The 18,521-nt window shown below is 51.7% G+C and overlaps 1 protein-coding gene and 1 long non-coding RNA gene across 17 annotated transcripts in view; one reads left to right on the forward strand and one right to left on the reverse strand.

Moving 5' to 3' along the window:
* ITSN2 (intersectin 2) overlaps positions 1-18,148 on the forward strand; it is a 140,124-nt gene extending 121,976 nt beyond the window's left edge. For 8 of the 14 annotated variants that reach the window (XM_045079304.1, XM_013052956.2, XM_045079303.1 and 5 more), the window contains 8 exons: positions 1,101-1,222; positions 4,230-4,336; positions 5,211-5,394; positions 9,447-9,545; positions 11,120-11,287; positions 11,689-11,904; positions 12,665-12,786; positions 13,546-14,846. In XM_045079304.1, coding sequence (XP_044935239.1) covers positions 1,101-1,222; positions 4,230-4,336; positions 5,211-5,394; positions 9,447-9,545; positions 11,120-11,287; positions 11,689-11,904; positions 12,665-12,786; positions 13,546-14,185 — 1,658 coding nt within the window. In that variant the 3' untranslated portion in view covers positions 14,186-14,846. The other 6 variants (XM_045079311.1, XM_045079314.1, XM_013052959.2 and 3 more) reach the window with 3 other exon arrangements.
* On the reverse strand, positions 1,221-16,178 carry LOC123391779. Of its 3 annotated transcripts, XR_006606519.1 has the most exons (5): positions 16,052-16,134; positions 15,502-15,561; positions 5,189-6,252; positions 3,282-3,686; positions 1,221-3,132 (listed from the first exon to the last, which is right to left on the reverse strand). It is a non-coding gene; the product is annotated as an uncharacterized LOC123391779 (long non-coding RNA). The 3 variants fall into 3 exon arrangements; XR_006606518.1 differs by lacking the exon at positions 15,502-15,561 and having other exon boundaries at positions 16,052-16,178; XR_006606517.1 differs by having other exon boundaries at positions 15,502-16,100.
* Positions 18,149-18,521: the final 373 nt, after the last annotated feature.

An 18,521-nucleotide genomic window follows, 5' to 3' on the forward strand; every position in this document is an offset into this window, starting at 1 on the left:
TCCCCACTGAGCCAGGAGTCCAACCTGGGGCTCTATCGCAGGACCCTGAGATGATGACCTGAGCCAAAGGCAGAGGCTTCACCCACTGAGTCACCCAGGTGCCCGCCAACCCACTTTTTTTTTTTAAGATTTATTTGAGAGGGCGCCTGGTGGCTCAGTGGGTTAAGCCACTGCCTTCGGCTCAGGTCATGATCTCAGGGTCCTGGGATCGAGTCCCACATCGGGCTCTCTGCTTAGCGTGGAGCCTGCTTCCTCCTCTCTCTCTCTCTCTCTCTCTGCCTGCCTCTCTGCCTACTTGTGATCTCTCTCTGTCAAATAAATAAATAAAATCTTTAAAAAAAAAAATTTATTTGAGAAAGAGCACACAAGACAGGCGTTGGAGCAGTGGGAGAAGGAGAAGCAGATTCCTCACCGAGCAGGGAGCCTGACTCAGGGCTGGATCCCAGGACCCTGAGATCATGACCTGAGCTGAAAGGAGGCAGAGGCTTAACCGACTTAGCCTCTGAGATGCTCTTTTTTTTTTTTTAAGATTTTATTTATTTATTAGAGAGAGTGAGGAAAAGGGAAAGAGAGAGCGTGCCTAACCCACATTTTTAAAAACAAAATTGATGGACGGATCCACAGATGGCTTATGACCTGCAATTTGGAAAACACTGGTCTCAGGCATTTGATTGATTTAATCACATCTGTCCCTCGGCTGGTTGATTTAATCAATCAAATATCTTTGATATCTCGAAGATCACTATCTACCTTTGAAAATGTCCCGCAGCGAAGAGAACCGCACAGGTTCTCCACAAGTTCAGAACAGTTCTCCTCTCTCTGAGGCCATTCCTAAAACCCCTTCCTCTGTCATTGATTTGGAAGAGAAGCGCGGACCCCCGTGAGATGGCAGGGGCATGGCTCCCTGCGGCTCCGGGGGAGCGGGCGGTGAGGCCGGCCTTCGGCAGGTGGGCGCCACTCTGCGGACCATCGGTTACTCTGGAAAGCTGCGTGGCTCTTTCGAGGCTCTATTTGAAACCCAGCACATCTGCTGATAATTGTCTGTTTCCTACAAAGAAGACGAAAGGGCTGTTTTGAACCTGTGCCCTGTCTTCCCATAGGGTGTGCGGACCTCCAGAGCCTGGACACCATGCAGCCGGGGGAGAGGAAGAGGCAGGGCTACATCCACGAGCTGATCCGGACGGAGGAGCGGTACGTGGACGACCTGCAGCTCGTCGTGGAGGTGAGGCCTGTGTTCCCTGTCGGCGCCGACTCCCGTTCCCAGTGACCCCCAAGCCAGCAACAGCCGCTACAGCAGCACTTAAAAATGGTCTGTGTTTGAGTAGACAAAGTAAGACTTGTTTCTGTGGCTCCTCGTTCTCACCAAATGTTTCAAGGCCCTCGGGATGAGAAGCCCAGTTAAATAAACAAGCCGTCGAAGAGAACACATGTCCCCAGCGGGCCCAGCAGGTGCCTGGCCGTGACCTCGCTGGAGGTGTGGCGGGGAAGCTGCACCCTTCTCCATCGGCCCCCAGAAAGGCCCGCCCTCGCACCATCCTCCAGCCCGCGTGCAAGCTGGGGCTTGCGACCCGCACACTTGTTCTGCTCACAAGTACACTCTGCCACGCTGCTAGTGGGTAACGTCTCTCTTGCCCGCGAGGCTGTGAGCCCCTGACAGCAGGGACATGTATCCTTCATCCTGTGTCCCCAACACTCAGTCTGGCCCTTTACAGGCCTTCCGGTCGGCCCTGAATGAATTATGTGTGTTTACGTCTACACTTCTCTGACCTGGAAGGATGGCGAGAAGAACAGCCCATCTTGCCATTGACCCCTCCGAGCATCCCCCTGCCGCTGGCAGGTCGCAGTGCTGGGAGGTTGCCAATGGCCGGGGAAGCACCTGTCGGACACCGGCGTGGAGCGTGCACGGGGCCGCACGCCTCCCCCACTCAGACCCGTCACTTCCCCGTGGGTTATTCCCACTCTGCCCGCCTGCCCGGGCTGAGGAGCAGGGGCTCACGTCGGGGGCAGGGACGTAGAGTGAGAGCGCGGTTCGCAGGCCAGGCGGGCTCATCGCCATCCCCACGGAGGCTCTCAGAGGGTCCGACCGTCCTCTGCTTCCCTCTCGGAGGCAGGTGAATGGGATGAATGTTCATCAGCGGGTGAGAGAACAGACCAGCAGGTGCCTTCCCGGCCTTCCGGCACCTTGGAGCAGACCCACCACCTTGCCAGGGCGCGCTCCGGTCCGAGGATCCTGACATCCTCACTCCAGTCTTGGAACGACGAAGGTTCAGAGACGTCCGCTTCATAGCACTGTTACCTGAATCCTTCGAGCCCGTGCTCAGCACAACTCAGTAAATCGACACTCACCGAAGACCTGCCGCGGGCAGAAAGCTCTGTGCTGGAGAGCAGAGGGGAAGGAGAACGTTCCTGCCCTCAGGAGTTCACAGTCACGAGGACAAAAGACAGACAGACGGCGGCAGAACAGAGAGGTGGGAGCCAGGAGAGGGCTGACCACCCCTGCCACAGAGGAGAGTCAGGACAGACCAGAAGGACAAGGACAAGTGTGCCTGGAAGAGGAAGAAGGAGTGGGAAGGCTGTGCCCGGGAGCTAGGGTCCTGCGGGTGGTCCCACGTGGTGTGTCCAGGCCTCGAGGGGCCAGGCGGGTGAAGCTGGCAGGGGCAGGCCGCGCGGGCATGGTGAGCCTTCAGAAGGAGTCTGCGCCTTATCCCAGGGCCGACGAGCGCCTTTAGGAGGCTGACATGTCGTATCTTGGAAAGATCACACACGAGAAGGTTGTCTCGGGTAACTTCACGGTTTCCGAAGACTTTAGACCAGTCACTTGCTGGGAATCCCAGTTGTTCAGTGGAAACCAGCTCAGAATCAAAAAGACGTGTTTTTGTTCTGGCTCCTTCGTGGTCTAGGTTTGTGACCTTGAGCAGATCCCTCTCTCAGCCTTTCTTTCCTCATGAGTGCCCCGGGAAAAGCAACAGCTGAGGGGCGCCTGGGTGGCTCTGTCAGCTAAGGGACCGGATCTGGATTTCAGCTCAGGTCATGATCTCGGGACCTTGAGATCAATCCCCACTTCAGGCTCCATGCTCTGTGCAGAGTCTTCCTAGAATTTTCTTGCTCCGAACCTTCTCCAACTCACTCTGTCTAAAAAAACAAATAAATATATCTTTAAAAACAAATAATAATAATAATAATAATAGCTGATTGGGCTTGACCTGCGTCATCTGTGAAGTTCACTCAGAACCCACTCACAGCGTGTGCACACATGCACACAGGCGTGTGCAGATACGTACCCATCAGCTTCGTAAATCCTCCGGTGTCGTGGAAAATAGATAGAGGGTCACATTTCCGCTCAGCCAGCCAGCCTCTGAAGTCCGCATCTGCGTGGGGGCCATGTAAATCACCACTTTTTCTGTTGCTGACCCTCTCACAGACCGCTTCTGGGACTCTGGGATGCCCAGCCCCTCAATTCTGCAGCTTTCACGGGGTGCGGGTACTTTATGCACATGGTTTCATTGAACCTGCTTCATCTCCCTAGGAGGTAGGTAGGAGAAGCTCCTCTTATTGATGAGAGTACTGGCCTCAGTCCTCCTCAGAATTAGGCCTAATAAGGGGCACCTGGCTGGCTCGATCAGTGGAACATGTGATTCCTGATCTCAGGGTTGTGAGCGCAAGTCCCAAGTTGGGCATGGAGCCCACTTACCAAAAAAAAGAAAAAGAAGAAGAAGAAGAATTAGCCCTAGTAAGAACCAGAGAGCAAACAGTAGGGAAATTATGCAACTTAAAATTTAGCAATCAGGGCGCCTGGGTGGCTCAGTCAGTTGGGCATCTGGCCCTTGGTTTCAGCTCAGGTCATGATCTCAGGATGGTGACATTGAGCCCCAGGTCAGGCTCCATGCTCAGCGGGGAGTCTGCTTGAGATTCTCTCTCTCCTTCTCCCCCTCAACCCCCCATGCTTGTACTCTCTCTCTCAAATAAATAAAATAAGATTTAGCAATCAACTCAGTGTTATATATATGTGACAAATCACGAAATTCTGCTCCTGAAACCAGTATTACACTCTATGTTAACTAACTAGAATTTAAATTAAAATTTGGGGGAAAATTTAGCAATCATAAGTAGGTTTATTTAAAAACATCATGATCATATTAGTTTCAATATGTGAAGTTATTGTTTGATTTAGACCACATAGCCTGTGTATTCACACCCCAGCTAACATTTCTTTTGTGTCTTGAATTTAGGTTTTTCAGAAACGGATGGTGGAGTCAGGCTTTCTCACTGAAGGAGAAATGGCCTTAATCTTTGTAAACTGGAAGGAGCTCATCATGTGTAACACGAAGCTGCTGAAGTGAGTTGCGAGCAGCTCCCGCCCCGGCAGTGGACGCCCCCAGCCCCCAGGACCAGGACGTCCTCACTTGACTCCCCACACGGGGCTGTTTCGCAAAGGAACTTTTAATTGTTCTCTGCTCCCTCAAGCTTTTTATTTTATTGTCATTTTATGAAATGCCCCGTAACTGTAAAAGACATAATTCTTGAAGTTGAGAAATACAACAAAGAAAAAATTTGGACAAAGAAAAATTAAATCATAAAATATTAACATAGGATTTCAAAATTTGCTTGACTCTAGTTAGAGTAGGAGAGAAGCTGTAGCTCCTGCCCCAGGCATCCTGGCTGGTCTGGCAGTCTCCTCAGTCCCTGTGTGAGAAATTCCATTCCTTGGGGTGACTTCCCATCCCCCTCGCCTGTGAGGACGGACTCCAGGGCGCAGGGGACTCAGCACGCCCAGCCCTTGCTGCATCTCTGCCCTCCTCAGGGCGCAGCAGCTCTCCTGAGGACAGTGCTCACCTCTCCCTCCACGCCTGGCCTCTGTGGGCTCCTGCTCCCTTTGTCCCCTTCTTCTTGGTTCAGCTGAGAACACATTAGAATTTCTCTAAAGGAACTTTGCTAAGAACCAAAAATGAGTCCAAAGCAATTCCAAGGACCTAGAAATAGCCCCGTGTACAGACTTCCGTTTTCTTACTCTTCTTTGCTAACGTTTTACCCAGGTTGGCTTGGCCAGCAGCACGTAGGCCCCCGCTGCCGCCTCCTTCTGACTCTCCCCTCACAGTGCCAGGTGTTTAGGTAACTCACTGGTTCTCATTTCCTTAGTCTCCCATGATATTCATCCTTTATTTACTGACGAAGTTCGCTAGAAACTGACCATGGGAGTGTGTTGGTTGCAGGGCCTTGCGGGTCCGGAAGAAGACGGGAGGAGAGAAGATGCCGGTGCAGACGATCGGGGACATCCTGGCCGCTGAGCTGTCCCACATGCAGGCTTACATCCGGTTCTGTAGCTGTCAGCTGAACGGAGCAGCTCTGTTACAGCAGAAGACGGACGAAGACACGGAGTTCAAGGAATTTTTAAAGGTAACTCCATTCTGGGATCGTGGGCAGGCCACCTCGTTCTGAGCCTGGAGGCAGGCTGCACCGTCAGGGGGCTCAGCCTGGGGAAGGGCACCCCCCCAACTTTCCAGAGGAAACACCAATATGGCAAAAAATGTTTTGAGTGTTGGTGTTACCGTCCATGTAGAATTGACTTTTCTTGCCACTGGGACCATGTTGTTGCCATCTATTAGCAGAGTGTTGTTTAAGCCTATTAAATCAGCTACTTTATACCCCCAAAATATCCAGAATGTCACTTTATTAAATTTATATTAAATTTGTGAACTATACCCATCTTATTCCCAAAAAAGCATAAAATAGTTTACTCAAATATATCAAAAGCAACAAGATAAAATGTCAGTGGATGCATACAGTGGGACCAAAGGAAACGAGAGGAGAAGGGCGACACTGGACTTAGGACGCTGCTTAAACACTCACGTGTGACTCTGTCCATGTGCTCCACGTGTGCCCCCATGTCCCCAAAAAGTCCAGAAGCCAATGAGAGAACACATTTAGCTCCGTGGTGCCATGGTCGTAAATTAAAAACAAAGCCTTGGTGCGCAGTCACGCTAGAAGGGCCGTCAGAGACCGCCGTGGGTAGCGTAAGGGGTCAGCGACAGCCTCCCAGAGATCCAGCAGCGAGATGCCCAGCGGGTACCGCAGCCCAGCCCGGTGTGCGAACGCGAACGCATCTTCGCCCGTGTTGGGCAACACACACTCTTCCCACACATGTTAAAGTGCTGACAGAAATGAGAGTCACATCTGCTGCTTCCTTTTCTACATGTCTTCCTGTTTTTTGGTTTCTGAAATACTGCATATTGGGGTCTGTTACAGCCACAGTGCCTGAAGGGAGAATGCATCATTTTAATATCTTCATTATCAAAAAAGAATGGAAAAAATAATTAAGCATAGAATATAAGATATTTAGGCAGAGGATAAAAATTCCAACAAAAGATGGAGTAAGTGGGGCGCCTGGGTGGCTCAGTGGTTTGGGCTGCTGCCTTCGGCTCGGGTCATGATCTCAGAGTCGTGGGATCGAGCCCCGCATCGGGCTCTCTGCTCCACAGGGAGCTTGCTTCCCTCTCTCTCTCTCTCTCTCTCTCTCTCTCTGCCTGCCTCTCTGCCTACTTGTGATCTCTGTCAAATAAATAAATAAAATCTTTAAAAAAAAAAAAAAAGATGGAGTAAGTAATAAAGATAAAAGCACAAATGATATCAATATATCTGAGAACAGGTACACTGAAAAGCACTAATAGAATATAACTGTGGGGCGCCTGGGTGGCTCCGTCGGTTAAGTGTCTGCCTTGAGCTCAGGTCATGATCTCGGGGTACCTGCCAAATGGGGAGTCTGCTTGTCCCTTGCCCTCTCCTTCTGCCCGCCCCCTACTCATTCTGTCTCTCTCAAATAAATAAAATGTTAAAGAAAGAAAGAAAGACAAACCCGTCTAATTCACTGTATAAGGCAAAAGTGTTCCTGACCCCCAAAGCCTATATTTGCATTTATATTTAATTACAAAAATGAAAAAAAAGAGTTATAACCCAATATCTCTTATAAATATAGTTGTTAAAATCTTAATTAAAATATCAGCAAATAGGAACGCCTGGATGGCTCAGTCCTTAAGTGTCTGCCTTTGGCTCAGGTCACGATCCCAGGGTCCTGGGACCGAGCCCCGCATCAGGCTCCCTGCTCAGTGGGAAGCCTGCTTCTCTCTCCCCCACTCCCCCTGCTTGTATTCCCTCTCTCACTGTCCCTCTCTGTGTCAAATAAATAAAGTCTTTAAAATAAAATAAAAATCAGTGAATAAAAATAAACCTTACATGAAAAGAAGAGTCTGTCATAACCAAGTAGAATCATCCCAGGAGGCCACATTGCCTCATCCTAGAATAAAGCAGCCTTCAGAATCAGACGGCGGGGCGTGTGACCAAGGCAAGCTACTTAACATTTGGTGCCTTCGGACTCCAGTGTGTAACCCAGAGATGGTCAGTTACTACTTTTAAAGTACTTTCTAGCAGAGACCAGCCTGTATAAGCATTCAGTAAATGTTAATTATATTTACATTCCTTATGATGATCTCCGGGATGCAAAAATGATTCGACTTAGGTAAGGCCCTGAGGACTGACTCTTCATGAAGTTGGCAGTAAGGGTGGGAGGCATGGGCTTGCTTAAAAATGAACCAGAAGAAGCATACAAGGGAACCGAAATTACAGACACAAACACTGGTCAGAATAAGTAGATAAATGTGGGACTGTTGAGTGCATTTAAATGCTTTAAAATAATGAATAGTAGAATGAAGGATATTTAGGGGTGCCTCTCTGGCTTAATTGGTAGAGTTTGTGACTCTTGATTTCGGGGTTATGGATTCAGGCCCCACATTGGGCACAAAGATTACTTAAAAATAAAAATCTTTATATAAAATAAATAAATAAATAAATAAAAATCTTTAAAAAGAAACTGGATCTTTATCATCTAAAGCATGAGTAAGGGCGCCTGGGTGGCTCAGTGGGTTAAGCCACTACCTTCAGCTCAGGTCATGATCTCAGGGTCCTGGGGTCGAGTCCCAAATCAGGCTCTCTGCTCAGCAGGGGGCCTGCTTCCCTTCCTCTCTCTCTGCCTGCCTCTCTGTCTACTTGTGATCTCTGTCAAATAAATAAATAAAATCTTTAAAAAAAAAAAATAAATAAAGCATGAGTAAAAGATTTTTAAAATTTTCCAAATAGTAATAACAGCCACAGTATAAATAGGGTATCGGTGTCATCACAACTGTTAACAATAGTAAGAATAAATTTATAGTCTCATAATGAAAGGCATTGTATTGATTACATTATATTAAAAACAAAATCTAACAATAATATTCATTCTAAATGTAACTGTTTAAAAAGTCTCAGATAATACAGAACAAAATACATCTTAGATATATCCAAAAACAAAAGGAGGGAACAGTTTTAATATCCCATCGTGGCAAAAGTTAAATTATAATAAATGTGCTTTTCAATCATTACCAATGGTCATTAAAAAAAGAAAAGGTCACCCAAGAATACTAGCTACTTTATTCAGGTAAATATTAATAGGAGTAGAAGCAAAAATGTTGGGGTACTTAGTTTCCTGGGGCTAACAGTCTACAAGGTCATGGAGACGACTCAAACGTGACCCCTCTCCCTGTCTCACCCAGTCCAGAGGTGGCTTTGCGATAAAGGCGTCCACGGGTTATTGTGAGGCTCAAGAAGGATCACTGAAAAGGAGGGAGGGCGCCAAGGAAGGGGAGAGGCTGCCCAAGGGGAGGCGTAATGTGAGTCTTCAGAAACGACTATGAACTAGGTGGAGAGAGAGAAGGCACAGTAGCCAAGTGCACTCATTACCTGGCACATCGTAGGTGCTCAATAAACGGTAGTGACTGTTTCGAACAAAGCAGAGACAATGGCAGGCAGAGGCAGGGGAAATCAAGAGCTATTTAGAAGACGAACTGGCGTGAAAGGGGACTCCCCGGCGTGTGGCGGGAAGGTGGATGGGTGCAGAGCGGTGCAGCAGCTCAGGGACGGAGGTGAAAGAGAAGGCTTTCGGGAAAGAAGGTGAGGACTTCGGGGTGTGCCGAGGTGCTGAGTGGGAGGTTCCGGTAGGAAGGAGAGTAAGGCGGCAAGCATGGAGCTCTGGAGAGGGTCTGGGTGACGCTCGGGACTTCGCTGCACGGGGCCTCAGGCAGCACCATCACTTAAGAGCTGGGAGAGGAGAGGAAGGAAGTGGGGATCGGGAAGGAGCCGGCTGGGAAGACAGCAGTCCGTGCTTCTGGAAGCAGAGGAGGGAGACACGGCACAGCCACAGATCCATGTGAGAAAGAGAGAAATGAAAGCTTCTGCTGTGTTGAGCATCAGGGGTAGGAAGTTTGACCTCCCCTCGGAGGTCTGTTCATCTGAGACATACCATTTTTAAATCCTGAGTTTTTAAGAGAAATTAGAAATCTACGAGGTGCTCAACATCAGGAGTACAGTCGGTGCTTCCTTTGTTTTCCTCAAAGGCTCATGAGCCTGTCTATTCTTTGCAGAAGCTGGCGTCCGACCCTCGCTGTAAGGGGATGCCCCTGTCCAGCTTCCTGCTGAAGCCCATGCAGAGGATCACCCGCTACCCTCTTCTCATCAGAAGCGTGAGTGCCCTGGCGGGGACGGAGCGGCGGCCCGCAGAGGGCCACGGAGGCCCTAGCCAGGGAGCCCGGGAGAGCGCCAGCCTCCCCGGCCACACGGTCCGATGGGCCGGGCCATGTGTGCGCACATGAGTGCACACGGGCATCCGGATTAGGCAAATACAGGTCAACCAGGGTCACTAGAGTAACCTGCGCCCCCTCCCCTAGGAAACTCCGCTGGCCTCTCAGAGTCAGGAGTGTGTTTTTCTAGGCAGGGCGGTCGCCCTCTAGGTCTGCAGCTGCAGAGCCTGTCTTGAGCCCAGACAGAGTCCTCTGCTAGTACAACCCTGGACTCCAGTCTTTCGGGTGAGAGCAGAATTCTTCTCCCAGCTGAACACCTGTACCTGGATGGTCTCCCGAGCCCCCGACTCAGCACAGCCTCACCCGGGCTCACCGCCATCCCCGCGCCGTGCCCACCTCAACTTGCTAACTCAACAGTCCTAAAAGCCATCCATCTTTTAACAGAAACTAGGTGGCCCTCTTGAGCCAGTATGCCTTCTGAGAAGCATCTTTCCATAAGTTATCATGGATGCAATTTTAATCATCTTACAAAGGAAAACAGCAGAAGTAGTGTAAGACTTGCTTTTACGGATTATCCCTTGACCATTGGTCTCTAAGCCGCGCTGGCTCAGTGTGGACCTCGTGCCACAGTGATGATACCAAGCTGACCCCTTAATACAGTCATCCGCAGGCCCTCAGCTGAAATAGTGTGAGCCGGATGGGTCTCAAAATTCAGAATGTGATTCAAATACTGTCTCTCATATGACATCACAACAAAGCCTGGTCATCACCTTTAACCAAACACAGTAGTATTCCTACAGTGACGTACGTGAGTCATCACTTCCGAGTAGAATAAATAAAGGCCTCTCTTCCGGCTAGGTCAGGTTTTGTCACCAAATGAATATTGGAAAACATGTTAGACTTTCGGGGCTTTGTCCCATTTTGGAGCTGTAGACAGAGGACTGTGGTCCCACCGTGACCAGAGTCCAGTCAGGAGGCATCTGCTGCGGGGGCCACACAGGGGGGTGCGCCTCTGTTCTTTTGCATTTGTGACATTAGTTTGAAGGCACTTCGGAATGAACTGAACATGTTTCCTACTAGGGGATGACATGATTTTATTGTATTTTTCCCATAGCAGAGGATTCATTGCTTTCTGCAGATTTTTTAAAAAGACCAGTGACCCCCAGAATGTTACACATGATTGTCCTTCAGCAGGTTCACACCCAGGTCCCCTGGTGGGTTAAAGGCACTGGCTCAAGTGACTGGGGGCGGCAGGCAGGCCCCTTTCACACAGGTCCTATTGCTAAGACCCCACCGAGAGCCCCTAGATGCCCACAGGTCTCAGGGCACTTGATCTGTGCAGCACTTGGCACAGCCTCTTTACCCAAGTCCCTGTCTCCCCAGGAACAGAGCAGCCATGAGCTCCTCAAGGGCAGCTGTGCAGCCAGTGGCCCGCGCCCAGCACGTGCAGCAGCCAGCACGACGCCTGGGCGGGCGGGTACACTGCTCACCGGATGACGCGGCCCACTCTTTTCCAGATTCTGGAGAACACCCTGGAGAATCATGTAGACCACTCCTCCCTAAAGCTGGCTCTCGAGCGGGCAGAGGAGCTTTGCTCCCAAGTTAATGAAGGAGTTCGGGAAAAAGAAAATTCCGACCGGCTGGAGTGGATCCAGGCCCACGTTCAGTGTGACGGTCTCGCAGAGGTGAGCCCTGTGGGGCTAAGCTGGGGCCCCCTGGGCAGCCGCTGGGTGGGGAGCCGGAGCCTGTGAACAGTGTCTGCCTCAGCCCAGCCCCGGGACCCACCGTCCTGTCCCTTCTGGGGTGTCATTTCCCTTTCTTAGAAAGAGAACTTGGATCTTTTTGAGCTCCTTGAATCCAGCTGTTAAGATCCATATTCTGTGGCTCTGAGTGAGGCTTTTCATGATGCCACTCTGAACTCTGAAGAAAAATAAACACAAGGATCTTTTGTGTCAAGGTGGATGGTTCCAGCCACCTTCCCAACTACAAGATTCTACCACAGCACCTCAGGTCCGGGGCACTGGCTTCCCACAGGACATGGGGATGGCTTGTGCTGGCACTCACAAAGCGACAATTTCTCTTTAAGCAACTGATTTTCAACTCCCTCACCAACTGCCTGGGGCCCCGGAAGCTTCTGCACAGTGGAAAGTTATATAAGACCAAGAGCAATAAGGAGCTACATGGATTCCTCTTCAACGACTTTCTGCTCCTGACCTACATGGTCAAGCAGTTTGCTGTTTCCTCAGGCTCTGAGAAGCTTTTCAGCTCTAAGTCCAATGCCCAGTTCAAAATGTATAAAACGGTAAGTGTCATGTCCCTGGCCCTGGCGTCAGGAGCGTAACGAGGTGTTTCCGCCACCTCGAAGACCTCCTTCCTGGCCTGAGCCTTCCTTGTCCCCATGTGACTCTCTTCCCCCGTCTCCAGATGGGTCACTCCCCCTTCGTCACATCCCAGGAAGGAAGGCCCAGTGTCGCGGGGCCCTCACTGCCCTCTGGCCGCTGATGGCCGGACTCCAGCTGTAGGCTCTGGCCTCCTCCCTGGCAAACTTGACATGTAGCCCCCCCACCGCCCCCATCCACGTTCAGCATCAGGTCTCTGTGAAACTGAAGCGGGAGCAGAGTGCTGAGTGACCCTGACCCGTGGGCACTCGGAGCTCCTGTCCCCAGTTCAGGAATCTCTGATCTGCCCAACATGCTTCTTCCACAAAATGGACACTGTCTCTTTTTCCCTAAGTAGAAGGCTCGAGAAGCCAGCCTCTTCTCTGCTTCTCAGCAAGGCTCTTCAGGGGCACCGGGGTGGCTCAGTGGGTTAAAGCCTCTGCCTTTGGCTCAAGTCATGATCCCAGGGTCCTGGGATCAAGTTCCACATCGGGCTCTTTGCTCAGCGGGGAGCCTGCTTCCCTTCCTCTCTCTCTCTGCCTGGTTGTGATCTCTATCAAATAAATAAAATCTTTAAAAAAAAAAAAAAAGGCTCTTCGGAACAGACAGCGTTCTCTGGAAACATAGGCAGGTGGAGGGTTCTGGCCCATCTCACAGCCTCTGTTTCGGCCCTAACTCTTTCAGCCCATTTTCCTGAATGAAGTCTTGGTGAAACTGCCCACAGACCCTTCCAGCGATGAGCCCGTCTTCCACATTTCTCACATTGACCGGGTCTACACCCTCCGAACAGACAACATTAACGAGAGGTCAGTCAGTCCTGACCACCTGGGACCTGCCTTGAAGCCTGGACGGCTCCCTCCCACTAGCCGCCTGCAGACATGCTCGAGTGCTGCTCCTCCTGCACCCCAGGCTCCCCTGACCGGTCCCGCCCAGCCCCGTCCGACCGGCCAGCCTCGGTGTGGACGTGCCGGCTTGCTGCCATCAGCTCAGCCTGTGTCCCTGCCTCGCTCTCTCCTCAAGATCTTCCAAAACGGGAGATCCGGCACCTTGCTTCCTGCTAAAATCCCTCGTGCGGCAGGCCCGGCTCCTTCACTGTGTGTCTCAGCCCGGCCCCATCCCTCCACCCCCCAGGATGTCTGCCCGCTTGGTGTGGAGCGCCGCGCTCCTGCTCTCTGCCCGGCCAGCCACCATCCTCCACGGCCACCTCTGTGATGGCAGACGGGGGCCCGCCCCCTCCTCTGTGCGCCCGCTTCTTTGCTTTCAGGTCGAATGTCCCTCTGTCGTGCTGAATTGCCACTGTGGTGGCGCCCTGCGTCTCTCTCTGGGTGCCAGCACCCTGCCGGTGCCTGGTGTTCTCTAAGCGGTAGCTGCCCACAAATCCCCAGCTTGATCTTCAAGTAGCGAACAAGCCTTTCGGTTGAGCTAACACTCGGTCTGTGATGGGAAACTTGTCAAAGCCGAGGGCGGCGCAGGAGGGCCGAGTGAGGGCCGAGCTTTGGTGCTCCTGGCCGAGCCCGGGAGGCGTGCGGGAAAGCCAACCCTACGGCTGTGCTCTGCCTCTCCAGGACTGCCTGGGTCCAGAAGATCAAGGCGGCCTCTGAGCAGTACATCGACACAGAAAAGAAGAAACGGGAAAAAGCTTATCAAGGTACTTGGTGGTGCCCTGGAGGGTTGGAAGCAGCTGCCAGGGGACCCCTGGGAGGGGAACAGGCCCCACTCTCAGGACACAAGCTGCTGCTCCTGCAGAGGGGGCTAAACAGCGACAGCCTGAAGGACAGACTTGCTGGGGGACCAGGCAGTTGTGATCCCGTTGGCTGCTGCTGCCCTCGGGGCCTCCCTGAACCCCCTACCCACCACACAGATGGGGGGCATCCCATGCCAGCCCTGAGACCTCGCTTCTCTTGTGGCAAAGGAAGAAGGTCCTTTGCACAACCAAGCCCACTTTTGCTTGGTCCGTTTTGCTTCACCCAACGTCACGTCCGTGGCCTGTCTGCCTTCACCCAGCGTCACGTCCGCGGCCTGCCTGCCTTCAGCCCCGCTCCTCCTCTCTCTCCGGGCGCCTGCCCCAGCCCCGTCCACGTCCACCCGTCCGCCTCCATACCCGGGCCCAGATCCCAGGGCTCTCCTCCCCCTCACACGCCGTTCGCCCCACTTGCTGTCCCCGTCGTGTGCAGATGGCTCCCTCACGGGACACCAGTGACCTAACCCATGGCTTCACTCACTCTGAGGTCCCTGCACCCGACGGCAGGAAGTCAGAGCGGCTCCTCTCGTTCTACCCGGAGCCGCCCTCGCCTAAGCTTCTCTGTCCCTCTGCTGTTTCATAAAGTCATGCTGGGCTGCTTCCCTGAGCCCACGCTCCGGACACACCGCGACCTCTCCTGGCCGCCTGCTGGGCTTCGCACCCCGGCATCTCCCGGGAAGCCCCGGGAATGGCAGTGGTGTTCCCGCCACCCACACTGCAGGCACGCTCTCAGCCCGCACGCTCCCCTACTCAGAGGCCACGTCGCGCACCTTCTCTCATTCTCTTCCCTCGTCCTGGTCCTTTCCCGGTGGCGGAGCCCAGTTAAGACCCTCTAACCTCCACCCTGGCACAAGGCCCCCCATCGCCCGTCCCTATCCTTTCCAGAGCATTCTTCTTACAGGACTTAATCTCCTTGCTAAGCGTCTTCCCTGTTGCCTCCCAAATTAAGGGTAATGTCCTATCCCAGACTCAGGGCAGAGCCCCACCTCTTTCCCTCTGCCTCGCCCCCACCACTGCCTGACCGAACCGCCCTCCTCGGAAGCCCCGCCCGTGCCCGCCCCCAGGCCTCCCCTGTCCAGGCCTCCCCGTCATGTTCCCCTGCTGTAGCTGCAACTCTGTTTTTTTTATTCAGGTTCCCCTTATTTTGTTATATCTCTTGAAAGGTATGTGCATATTGGCTTTTGCTGATTGAATCTTGTTTTAATGTTACTTCAAATGCTTGCTATTGAAGAATCAACGACTGAATGATCTGTAAAGCATATAACGATCTCTTAATTGGTCAAAGACATAAATCAGTTTTTCTGTTAGTTTTGCTTAACATCAATATCTCTACATACTGTTACGCATTTTCTCTATGTTCAATTCTTTAGACATTTATTACTTACTCTGTGCCAAGCTCTGTGCTAGTCCTAACTGGGCCTTCAAAGATGAGTATGGCCCAGCCCTGTCTTTAAGGGGAACGGAGTGTAAGTGCCACGCTGGAGAGGTTGGCATGGCGGACGGGAACCCCTTGTCGTAAAGTTTTACACGCCCTAAGTTTTGAAAAATCAATAGCTCACAAGCAGCCTTTTGTTCATTTTTAAATGCTTGAGAGCAAAACCTGCTTAACTTCATATTTACCAAGATAACCCCAAGTTCCCAGACTCATTCCCCTCTATATGAAAGGGTTTTGAGTACATCCTCAAAATAGAGCAAGGTCTTAACCTGAAGTGTTTACATGTGACGGAATGACAGTGGGTGGCTAATAGCCTTTGGTACCTGGTAGTGACTTTTTTTTTACCTTGCCATTGACAGCCTCTGTGACGGGGGCGGTCACAGTCCTTTGTCAGACTCCGTTGTCCTGTGTGGAGATGGCAGTTCTCAGCTACCAGATCGTGGAATTGTGCAGTTTAAATAATAAAACTTTTGTAGAGGTCTAGCACGGTGCCTGACACAAAGTATCCAATAAATGTTAGCTGCTTTTAAGTGCTGAACAGATAGAATGTATTATTTTATTACTATGACCATCGCTAGGCAACAGAGCGTTACTACAAGGCTGCATAAACACAAGCTCTGCAGCAGCCTCTCCTGGAGAGGAAGTTGCGGGACGCGCAGAAGCTGGGGATAACGGGCGCGCAGGGGGCAGAGATGGGGGTCCAGATGGGCCGTGTGCATCCTCAAGGCCGGGTAGGATGCAGACAAGCAGGGAGCACGGACAAGGCGCCCCAGCAGGGACACAGCCTGGGCAAAGGCAGAGCAGCCAGACGCTGGTCGGCCAGGCCCAGCACCGTGGCAGGGGCCGCAGGGGAGTGTTAGGTCATCTAGAGAGCTCCGTGTCCTCTGTGCGTTACCTGCAGGCTCGGAGAAGAACTTAACCGGGCTTTCCTCCTCTTTTGTAGCTCGCTCGCAAAAGACTTCAGGCATCGGGCGTCTGATGGTGCAGGTCATCGAAGCTACAGAATTAAAAGCCTGTAAACCAAATGGTAAATGCTGCATCCTGTTCAACAGAGGTGGTAACTGCTCTATTCTTTGCTGGTGACTCTTCTGAACGTTGACTAATGGGACACTTTTAAAAAATCACTAAAACGGTCGTGGGACCCATATTATCACCGGTGTGTTTTCCCAGTAAGTTCCAGTGCCTCCCTCCTCCGCGCTCCTGAACGGAAGCCACACGGACACTTGCCCGGGCTCATGGGAGGCAGCTGGGACACGGGAGCCCGCACGCGTGCTCCAGGCTTGTGCTGCTGTCGGTACTGGGCACACGGAGACTGCCGGGCAGACCTGGGCCCCCAGGGTGACTGCCGATCCCGTGGTCTGGGTCCTGCTTCTGCTCAGGGAAGGTGCCGTTGTCCTTTATTCTACTCACACAGGCCACATGCGTCCTTGCTTTGTTTTTTGTTCAGGAAAGAGCAATCCATACTGTGAAATCAGCATGGGCTCCCAGAGCTATACCACCAGGACCCTGCCGGACACGCTCAATCCCAAGTGGAACTTTAACTGCCAGTTCTTCATTAAGGATCTCTACCAAGATGTGCTGTGTCTCACCATGTTTGACAGAGACCAGTTTTCACCGGATGGTACGGTATAACTCGACCAGGGAACCCAGGGTTTCCCCAGTACTCCAGAATCTGGGGTCTAGGTCCAGGGTACTTGGCTTCATTTTTACCCCATGACACCTAAGGAAAAGGACAGGGGCCCATGGGGAGAAGCAAGGCTGGGGAGGGGGATTCTCCCCGGGGTAAAGGGTGCCCTCCGGAGTGTTGCCTTAGGGACCCCAGTCCCTCCCTACAGAGTAGCAGAGCACTGCTCCCCGCACCCCCTGAGTGGTTGACGCCTCCTCTGACTGTAGAGACCTGGAGCCCAACGAGGCAGTCTCCTCCCACACACCCCCGTTGTGCACACAGTCGCAGTGACAGCCACTGAGTTGGATCTGAAAGCTATAAGAATGTCTTCAGATACTCCTAGTAGTTCTCTTTAACGACTTTTATAAAGAAGGAACATTGACTCTGGCATGTCTTTTCACCAGATTTCCTGGGTCGTACTGAGGTTCCAGTGGCAAAAATTCGCACAGAACAAGAAAGCAAAGGCCCCACAACCCGCCGACTCCTGCTGCACGAAGTCCCCACGGGGGAGGTCTGGGTCCGCTTTGACCTACAGCTTTTTGAGCAAAAAACTCTCCTGTAGAGGGCTCAGGGATCTGCCCAAAAGGCCAGGGCTAGAGCCAGACGGCCGGCGCTGCACCTGGGCCGGAGGAGCACCGCGGCTTCATCCATCACGGGCCACGCGCGCCGGGGCTATTTTCTTGCACACTAAATTGCTAGCAATCTATGCAACCATGATCTTTCCTATAAATAAACCAAACCCATAGCACAGTGCCTTGTATTAGTGTTAACATCTCTGGCTGTGTTTAGATGCCAGGGTTTCCATTTTCAGGGCTATAAAAAGTATTAAGTGGAAATGAGGCATCAGAACACTGGACACTGTCCCGTGGTTGAATGTACCCAGGGTGGGTGGTTTTGGTGACACTGTAGCCATTCCCTGCCGGGGGGCCCGGGGCGGGGGTCAGGGGGGTGGTGCTGTGCCGGGCCACAGGCGCTCAGGAGGTGGAGGACTGTGGAGAAGCGCAGCCACCTCGGCGCAGGCACAGCCTCCTGCTGACGTCGGTCTACTCTCTGCACTGAATGAAAACACAAACTTGATCATTTTGTTCCCAACTAGATTTTATCATCTCTGCTGAGACAATAGAGTTTGAAATATAAAGGGGAAAGCTTGATTTACTTTAAATACTGTGAACTCTAATGATATGGAAATATTTTTCAACTTTAATTTTCTGAAGTATAAATTATTTATGTAAATTCCTTGTTTTGCCTATTTCATAGGACATGCATCTTTAAGCTTTATCATCGCCAATATGTACAGAAAGAATAAAAATATGTTTATGAATGTAACTTCTTTCAAAGTTTGACTGATTTATGTTCCACCTGAAAGGCTCTTAAAAGGTTAAGTTTCAATGGCTCAGTCGGTTAAGTGTCTGCCTTTGACTCAAGTCATGATCCCAGGGTTCTGGGATCAAGCCCCACACTGGGCTCCCTACTCAGCTGGGAGCCTGTGCCTCCCTCTCCTGCTCCCTCTGCTTGTGGTGTCCTGCTGGCTATCTCAAATAAATAAAATCTTTTAAAAAAAATTAAAAGGTAACTTCAGGGGTTGCTGGTAATGAAACCAAATTTTCCTTCTACAACAGTGGCAAAACCAAGGGCGGCGTGGGGGTGGGGTGTGCCTGGGAGACCCTGCAGCCTCGTCTTAACTCCTACTTGCTCTAGG

Source organism: Mustela putorius, unplaced genomic scaffold (assembly GCF_011764305.1).
Source record: "Mustela putorius furo isolate JIRA1106 unplaced genomic scaffold, ASM1176430v1.1 tig00000281_pilon_pilon_pilon, whole genome shotgun sequence".
NCBI lineage: Eukaryota > Metazoa > Chordata > Mammalia > Carnivora > Mustelidae > Mustela > Mustela putorius.